At 46.5% G+C, this 9,834-nt stretch overlaps 1 protein-coding gene across 2 annotated transcripts in view; it reads right to left on the reverse strand.

The window, feature by feature from the left end:
- Window positions 1–5,057: 5,057 nt before the first annotated feature.
- The window catches only part of cisd3 (CDGSH iron sulfur domain 3), a 33,646-nt gene continuing 28,869 nt past the window's right edge, over window positions 5,058–9,834 (reverse strand). For both annotated transcript variants that reach the window (XM_033034893.1, XM_033034895.1), the window contains exon 3: window positions 5,058–5,565. In XM_033034893.1, the coding sequence (XP_032890784.1) occupies window positions 5,377–5,565 (189 nt within the window). In that variant the 3' untranslated portion in view covers window positions 5,058–5,376. The remainder of the gene's footprint in view (window positions 5,566–9,834) is intronic.

Below are 9,834 nucleotides of genomic sequence, written 5' to 3' on the forward strand. Positions count from 1 at the left end.
TGGTGTCCTTACAGGAATCAGGGTGGGAAGAAGTGTAGTCTAGATAACCATGGGAGTCAGATACCTGGATTAGGGGTATTAGTCACTGGGAGAGGTTGGACAGACTTGGATTGTTTTCTCTGCGACTCCGGAGGCTTTGGGAAGACCTGACACAAGTATAGAAAATGATGAGAGGCTTAACTTGGGTAGACAGTCGGAACATTTTTCCCAGGAGGGAAATGTCAAATATTAGAGAGCGCAGCTTTAATGTGAGAAAGGCTCATATTAATGGTAATGAGCAGTGCAAGTTTTTTACACATGGGAGTGGCGAGTGCATGGAACGAGCTGCCAGGAGTGGTGGTTGAGGCAGATATGATAGTGGCATTTAAGAGACCTTTGGATAACACATGGATTTGCCCGGAATGGAGGTATATAGATTACATGCATGCAGATAAGTTGGTCATTGCGGGCCGAAGGGCCTGTTCTTGTGCTGTACTGTACTGTTCCCTGGTCTTCATTCAGGTTTAACATCCCACCTGAACGACTGCTGTACCCACGGCTTGAGGTTCCAGAGTAGGACTTGAATCCCTTTGCTTTCTGGATCGGAGATAAGAAGTGGAAACCAGGAAGTGCAGATGATGGTTTACCAAGGAAAGACACAAAGTGCTGGAGTAACTCAGCGGGTCAGGCAGAATCCCTGGAGAACGGATAGATGACGTTTTAGGTCGGGACCCTTCTTCAGACTGAAGAAGGGTCTCGACCCGAAACGTCACCCACTCCTTCTCTCCAGAGATGCTGCCTGTCCCGCTGAGTTACTCCAGCTTTTTGTGTCTACCTTCGGTTTGAACCAGTGTCTGCAGTTCCTTTCTACCCATTGAACGAAAGCTGAGTGCTCAGTCAAGGCCCTTACCCCAGTTTCATGCAGACACCTTTACAGCCCTCCCTAAATCATAGCACTGGAGATGTCCCAGGAGATGAAAGACAAATTCAAGACTGAAGAAGGGTCTCGACCCGAAATGTCCAATGCTGCCGTCACTAGGATAACGCCAAGATATGACTCGATCCATCAAGGTCGTCAATCAAGACCATCTTAAGGCCAAGATAAAGCCAAGAATTTAGAAGATTGAGGGGGGATCTTATAGAAACTTACAAAATTCTTATGGAGTTGGACAGGCTAGATGCAGGAAGATTGTTCCCGATGTTAGGGAAGTCCAGAACAAGGGGTCACAGTTTAAGGATAAGGGGGAAATCTTTTAGGACCGAGATGAGGAAAACATTTTTCACACAGAGAGTGGTGAATCTGTGGAATTTTCTGCCACAGAAGGTAGTTTAGGCCAGTTCATTGGCTATATTTAAGAGGGAGTTAGATGTGGCCCTTGTGGCTAAAGGGATCAGGGGGTATGGAGAGAAGGCAGGTACAGGATACTGAGTTGGATGATCAGCCATGATCATATTGAATGGCGGTGCAGGCTCGAAGGGCCGAATGGCCTAATCCTGCACCTATATTCTATGTTTCTATAAGGTCGTCAGTCATGGCCATTTTAAGGCCAAGATAAGAGTTGATCAAGAGAAAGTTAGATTTAGCTCCTAGGGCTAAAGGAATCAAGGGATTATGTGGGGAACGGTGCACTGATTTTAGATAATCAGCCATGATCATATTGAATGGCGGTGCAGGCTCGAAGGGCCGAATGGCCTCCTCCTGCACCTATTTTCCATGTTTGATATTTTTAAGAACTTGATACTTCAAAGCTACAAGATGGTGCTGGAAACATGGCGACTCTGTGCACTGCCTCAGAATGAATCTAGTATGTTTACGGAGGAACTGCAGATGCTGGAAAATCGAAGGTAGTCGAAATGAATGAAGGTAGACATGAATCTAGTATGTTTTCTTACACTACAATTATCGTACTCTTTTACCGATGTGTGATTGGGCTTACGTGTGGTATGGGTTTAGTGGATTGTATGTAAAACAAAGCATTTCATTGTATCTGGGTATATGTGACAATATAAATAATTCCTGAACTATTGAAGTTAGAAGATAGCTTGTTCCAGGCACTCTGATATTAGGCACTCAAGACAAGAACAAACACTGTATCCAACTGGTAGACAAAAGTGGTGGAGAAACTCAGCGGGTGCAGCAGCATCTATGGAGCGAAGGAAATAGGCAACGTTGCCTAGTTCCTCTGCTCCATGCAAAGAGTTGAACAATCTCCACTATAGGAAATAGGCAACGTTTCGGGACGAAACCCGGAAGGGTTTCGTCCCGAAACGTTGCCCATTTCCTTCACTCTATAGATGCTGCTGCACCCGCTGAGTTTCTCCAGCACTTTTGTCTACCTTCGATTTTCCAGCATCTGCAGTTCCTTCTTAAACACTGTATCCAGCTGCTGCTTAAATTATTCCCAAAGATTTGGGGTCCACATCTTCACTGTATCATAACGGTTTAAAAATGTTTTTGTCTTAGAAACATAGACAATAGGTGCAGGAGTAGGCCATTCGGCCCTTCGAGCCTGCACCGCCATTCAATATGATCATGGCTGATCATCCAACTCAGTATCCTGTACCTGCCTTCTCTCCATACCCCCTGATCCCTTTAGCCACAAGGGCCACATCTAACTCCCTCTTAAATATAGCCAATGAACTGGCCTCAACTACCTTCTGTGGCAGAGGGTTCCAGAGATTCACCACTTTCTGTGTGAAAAATGTTTTCCTCATCTCGGTCCTAAAGGATTTCCCCTTTATCCTTAAACTGTGATCCCTCGTCCTGGACTTCCCCAACATTGGGGACAATCTTCCTGCATCTAGCCTGTCCAACCCCTTAAGAATTTTGTACGTTTCTATAAGATCCCCCATCAATCTTCTAAATTCTAGCGAGTACAAGCCGAGTCTATACAGTCTTTCTTCATATGAAAGTCCTGACATCCCAGGAATCAGTCTGGTGAACCTTCTCTGTACTCCCTCTATGGCAATAATGTCTTTCCTCAGATTAGGAGACCAAAACTGTACACAATACTCCAGGTGTGGTCTCACCAAGACCCTGTACAACTGCAGTAGAACCTCCCGGCTCCTATACTCAAATCCTTTTGCTATGAATGTCTTATTTTCTTATTTTCCAGTGTAATGGAATCTCTCCATAGCAAAGCGAATCGATTCGGTAACTATGTGTGATGCTTGATACAACACTTCGAAAGGTTTGGGCCTTCATTTCTACCGATGAGTTTTTTTCAGAAGCAAAATTATTGTTGCCAAACTTGAGATTGTCGATGCCATCACCTTGAGCACATTGACCGATTGACCAAGATCAGGGATCAGCAGAGATTACAGGTCTAAAGACACAGACAGGTTTGAAGGTTAGTGGGCTTTGGTAAAATTGTAAATTGTCCCTCGTGTGTAGGATAGGGCTAGTCTACGGAGTGATCGCTGGTCAGTGTGGACTCGGTGGGCCGAAGGGCACCTTTCCGCAATGTATCTCTAACATCTAAAAAAGTCAAAGTGTGGAAACAGGGCAACTTTAGCCCAACTTGCCCACACCAACCAACATGTCCCATCTACACTAGTCCCACCTGCCCTGTGTTTGGCCCATATCCCTCTAAACCTGTCCCAGTTTAAGGATAAGGGGGAAATCTTTTAGGACCGAGATGAGGAAAACAATTTTCACACGGAGAGTGGTGAATCTCTGGAACTCTCTGCCACAGAAGGCAGTTGAGGCCAGTTCATTGGCTATATTTAAGAGGGAGTTAGATGTGGCCCTTGTGGCTAAAGGGATCAGGGGGTATGGAGAGAAGGCAGGTACAGGATACTGAGTTGGATGATCAGCCATGATCATATTGAATGGCGGTGCAGGCTCGAAGGGCCGAATGGCCTACTCCTGCACCTATATTCTATGTTTCTATCCATTTACCTGTCTAAATGCTTCTTAAACTTTGCAATATTCCCTGCCTCAACTACCTCCTCCGGCAGCTCGTTCCATACACCCACCACCCTTTGTGTGAAAAAGTTACCCGTCAGTTTCCGATTAAATCTCTAACCCCCCTCACCTTTAATCCGATGTCCTCTGGTTCTCGACCCCCCTACTCTGGGCAAGAGATTCTGTACTCTCATGAACTTCTACTGGTGAACGGTCGAGAGCATATTGACTGGTTGTCTGGGTTCAGCAACTCCAACAAGCCCAGGAATGAAAAAGATCACAGCCCGGTCCATCAACGGGTCCTGACATCCCCACCATGAATGGGATCATCTATATAGGTGGCACCGTCTCAAAAAGGCAGCCAGCATCATCATGGACCCACCCCACCCTGGCCTCGCTGCCATTTACGTCCTGGCATCAGGAAGAAAGTATAGAAGTCTGAAAACTGTCACATTCTGGTTCAGGAACAGCTTCTTGGAATTCTCTGCCTCAGATGGCGGTGGAGGCAGGTTCTCTGGATGCTTTCAAGAGAGAGCTAGATAGGGCTTTTAAAAATAGGGGATATGGGGAGAAGGCAGGAACGGGGTACTGATTGGGGATGATCAGCCATGATCACATTAAATGGCTCGAAGGGCCGAATGTCCTACTCCTGCACCTATTGTCTAACTATCAGACTATTGAACATGACAAACTCCAACTACAAATCCTCGATGCATCTTTGCGAGACTGTGTTAGTGGGGACACAATCTGAGTGTGGATTCTTGTCGTAGCTTTAACACTACATAGAAACATAGAAAATAGGTGCAGGAGTAGGCCATTCGGCCCTTCGAGCCTGCACCGCCATTCAATATGATCATGGCTGATCATCCAACTCAGTATCCTGTACCTGCCTTCTCTCCATACCCCCTGATCCCTTTAGCCACAAGGGCCACATCTAACTCCCTCTTAAATATAGCCAATGAACTGTGGCCTCAACTACCTTCTGTGGCAGAGAATTCCACAGATTCACCACTCTCTGTGTGAAAAATGATTTTCTCATCTCGGTCCTAAAAGACTTCCCTCTTATCCTTAAACTGTGACCCCTTGTTCTGGACTTCCCCAACATCGGGAATAATCTTCCTGCATCTAACTCCCTCTTAAACATTAAACAGAGAAGAAACAGAAGACACAGTTTCCCAGGTCGATATACACATTTGCAATATTTTACAACTTTATACAAATAACATGCGTTGAATTAGGATGTTGAAAAGCTGCAGTGGTGGTGAATTCTTTCCAAGGTTAATTGAGAATCAATTGAAACCCATCGACTTAAAAATGTGCATCCCTTGCCCACCTCTCTGCAAACACCAAATTCCACAGGGAAGAATCCCTGAACAAAGCCTGCTGTTAGATTTAACAACAGGAAACCCCAGAGTAACTGAAAACCGTCCTGAAACTCAAAACCCAACACTTCAGGTGAACCGTGACGCTGAGTAGTGTCCGTGAACTTTCTATTCCAAGGAAGGTGTGGCGTGGAGAAGAGCGCGCTGGATCCAGTCCTCCTTGTGAGTGCCGTCGCAGTAAGGCGGCCTCTTGGTCTGCTTGCAGCCGCAGAGGAAGACGGTCTCCGCATTCTCCAGTCGGAACCGCACGGGGTTCGGAGCCTGGGGGACAGACTTGTGGCTGCCGTCACAGAACGGCTGAGGAGAAGGAAAAAGAAAAAAGCTGCAGAGTTAGAGCCGTGGAGTCACACAGTGTGGAAACAGGCCCTTCGGCCCAACTAGCCCGTTCTGACCCGTCCAGAAATGGGGCAGCTGGTTGCCTGATATGGTTTTGAGTATAGGAGCAGGGAGGTTCTACTGCAGTTGTACAGGGTCTTGGTGAGACCACACCTGGAGTATTGCGTACAGTTTTGGTCTCCTAATCTGAGGAAGGACATTCTTGCCATAGAGGGAGTGCAGAGAAGGTTCACCAGACTGCTTCCTGGGATGGCAGGACTTTCATATGAAGAAAGACTGGATAGACTCGGCTTGTACTCGCTAGAATTTAGGAGATTGAGGGGGGATCTTATAGAAACGTACAAAATTCTTTAGGGGTTGGACAGGTTAGATGCAGGAAGATTGTTCCCGATGTTGGGGAAGTCCAGGACAAGGGGTCACAGTTTAAGGATAAGGGGAAATCCTTTAAGACTGAGATGAGAAAACATTTTTCACACAGAGAGTGGTGAATCTCTGGAACTCTCTGCCACAGAAGGTAGTTGAGGCCAGTTCATTGGCTATATTTAAGAGGGAGTTAGATGAGGCTCTTGTGGCTAAAGGGATTAGGGGGTATGGAGAGAAGCCAGGTACGGGATACTGAGTTGGACGATCAGCCATGATCATATTGAATGGCGGTGCAGGCTCGAAGGGCCGAATGGCCTACTCCTGCACCTATTTTCTATGTTACTATGATCTTATTGAAACATATAGGATTATTAAGGGTTTGAACATGCTAGAGGCAGGAAACATGTTCCCGATGTTGGGGGAGTCCAGAACCAGGGGCCACAGTTTAAGAATAAGGGGTAAGCCATTTAGAACGGAGACGAGGAAACACTTTTTCTCACAGAGAGTTGTGAGTCTGTGGAATTCTCTGCCTCAGAGGGCGGTGGAGGCCGGTTCTCTGGATGCTTTCAAGAGAGAGCTAGATAGGGCTCTTAAAAATAGCGGAGTCAGGGGATATGGGGAGAAGGCAGGAACGGGGTACTGATTGGGAATGATCAGCCATGATCACATTGAATGGCGGTGCTGGCTCGAGGGGCTGAATGGCCTACTCCTGCACCTATTTTCTATGTACCTATGGTTTTAGTGTGCGGGTGGCTCGAGAGATATAGAGTCATAAAGTGTGGAACTGGCCCATCGGCCCAATTTGGCCATGCCGACCAACATGTCCCAACTACACTAGTTAAGCTGGGGAACTCAATGCAGAGGGCTTTGGAGGCCAAATCAGTGGATATTTATTTAAGGCAGAGATAGACAAATTCCTGCTTGGAGCAGATATCAAGGGTTATGGGGAGAAGGCAGGAAAATGGGATTAGGAGGCAGAGATCGGCCATGGCGGAGTAGACTCGATGGGCCGAATGGCCTAATTCTACTGCAAAAACCTGTGAGCTTTGAAGACTAGTCCCACCTACCTGCGTTTGACCCACATCCCTCTAAACCTTACCTATCCATATATCTGTCTAAATGTTTCTTAAATGTTGTGTTAGTCCCCGCCTCAACTACCTCCTCCGGCAGCGCGTTCCAGACACCCGCCACCCTTTGTGTAAAAAAATTACCCCCTCAGGTTCCTATTAAATCTTACCCCCCCCTCACCTTAAACCCATGTCCTCTGGTTTTTGACGACATAGGCTTGGAGACGAAAAAGTTCGGACATTGGAAATACATGGTCAAGCTTGGTAAAAGTTAGCATTCATTTTGAGGGGACTAGAATACATAAAAGCAAGGATGTAATGCTGGGGCCTTATCAGGTGCTGGTGAGAGGCTACATTTGGAATACTGTGAGCGGTTTTAGGCCACATATGTGGGGAGGAATGCTGACATTAGAGAGGATATATCTAGAGGAGGTTTACAAGCATGATCTGGGTTAACATACAAGGAGCTTTTGAAGGCTCGGGGCCTGTACTTGCTGGAGTTTAGAAGGATGAGGGACAATCTCATTGAAACCTACCAGGCAGCACAGCAGTAGAATATTGAGGGGGGATCTTATAGAAACGTACAACATTCTTAAGGGGTTGGACAGGCTAGATGCAGGAAGATTGTTCCCGATGTTGGGGAAGTCCATGACAAGGGGTCACAGTTTTAAGGATAAAGGGGAAATCCTTTAGGACCGAGGTGAGGAAAACATTTTTCACACAGAGAGTGGTGAATCTCTGGAACTCTCTGCCACAGAAGGTAGTTGAGGCCACAGTTCATTGGCTATATTTAAGAGGGAGTTAGATGTGGCCCTTGTGGCTAAAGGGATCAGGGGGTATGGAGAGAAGGCAGGTACAGGATACTGAGTTGGATGATCAGCCATGATCATATTGAATGGCGGTGCAGGCTCGAAGGGCCGAATGGCCTCTACTCCTGCACCTATTTTCTATGTTGCGTTACAGCGTTAACAGCGCCGGAGACCCGGGTTCGATCCCGACTGCAGATGCTGTCTGTACGGAGTTTGTACGTTCTCCCCGTGACCGGCGTGGGTTTTCTCCGAGATCTTCGGTTTCCTCCCACGCTCCAAAGACGTACAGGATTTGTAGGTTAACTGGCTTGGTATGAAATGTAAATTGTCTTTAGTGTGTGTAGGGTAGTGTTAATGTGCGGGGATCGCTGGTCGGCACGGAATCGGTGGGTCGAAGGGCCTGTTTCCGCGCTGCATCTCTAAACTAAGCTCGAAACCAGCTCTGAAAGGCTTAGATTGAGTGAACGTAGATACATGGAGTGCAGCCTCAGAATAAAAGGATGTGCCTTCAAAATGGAGACGAGGAGGAACTTGTTTAGCCACAGGGCGGTGAATCCGTGGAATTCGTTGCCACCGATGGCGGTGGAGGTCAAGACATTGGGTATTTTTAAAACAGAGATTTACAGGTCAAATGAATGATCAATCTCCGTTTTTAAAAAAACAAATTAATTGACCGCCACAGACAGACATCTGAGGCAATGGATTCCACAGATTCCCAACTCTCTGGCTAAAGAAATTCCTGCTCATCTCCATTCTAATGGCACATCCTATAATTGAGGTTGTGCCCTCTGGTTTGGCTTGGTTTAGTTTAATTTAGGGAAGCAGGCCCTTCAGCCCACCGAATCCGTACCGACCAGCGATCCCCACACATTAACACTATCCGACACACATTTGGGACAATTTTACATTCTTATAGCATACCAAGCCAATCAGCCTACAAACCTGAAGGTGGACAAAAATGCTGGAGAAACATAGAAACTAGGTGCAGGAGTAGGCCATTCGGCCCTTCGAGCCTGCACCGCCATTCAATATGATCATGGCTGATCATCCACCTCAGTATCCTGTACCTGCCTTCTCTCCATACCCCCTGATCCCTTTAGCCACAAGGGCCACATCTAACTCCCTCTTAAATATAGCCAATGAACTGGCCTCAACTACCTTCTGTGGCAGAGAATTCCACAGATTCACCACCCTCTGTGTGAAAAATGTTTTCCTCATCTCGAGGAAAACATTTTTGTCTACCTTCGATTTTTCCAGCATTTGCAGCTTATTTATATGTATATATACATATATTCAATGGTATATGGACACACTGATCTGTTCTGTATTCATGCCTACTATGTTCTGTTGTGCTGAAGCAAAGCAAGAATTTCATTGTCCTATCTGGGACACATGACAATAAACTCTCTTGAACTTGAACTTGAAACAACCTACAAACCTGTACGTGTTTGGAGTGTGGGAGGAAACCAAGGTTCTCGGAGCAAACCCACGCGGCCACGAGGAGAATGTACAAACTCTGTACAGACGGCACCGGGAGTCTGGTTCGTACCCGGGTCCCTGGCGCTGTGAGGCAGCAACTCTACCGCTGCACCACCGTGCCGTCCCACAGGAACCTCATCATTGTGACTGCTGGAGGTATGCGTTTTCACACTTCTGTACCTTTTCTTTTTTAGCTTAGAGAAGGTACAGCATGGAAACAGGCCCTTCAGCCCCACCGAGTCCGCCATCCCCGCACACTGACACACTACCCACAACGGCGGGACTCAGCACGGCGGGAGGGTCTTCACCTGAAGGCAGCTCAATTGCACCTTTTTTTAAATAACCAAAAATAATTTAAACCAATTATTTACAAAAATGATTTGAACAATACAAAATACAAACAAACCCACCGCCATAATACAAAGTAAAACCAATATTCTTAAATACTAAATATTAAATAACTATTTCATAATCCTTGTTATGGATAAATTCCACCCCGCCGAACGGTCCCG

Source organism: Amblyraja radiata, chromosome 16 (assembly GCF_010909765.2).
Source record: "Amblyraja radiata isolate CabotCenter1 chromosome 16, sAmbRad1.1.pri, whole genome shotgun sequence".
Taxonomy (NCBI): domain Eukaryota; kingdom Metazoa; phylum Chordata; class Chondrichthyes; order Rajiformes; family Rajidae; genus Amblyraja; species Amblyraja radiata.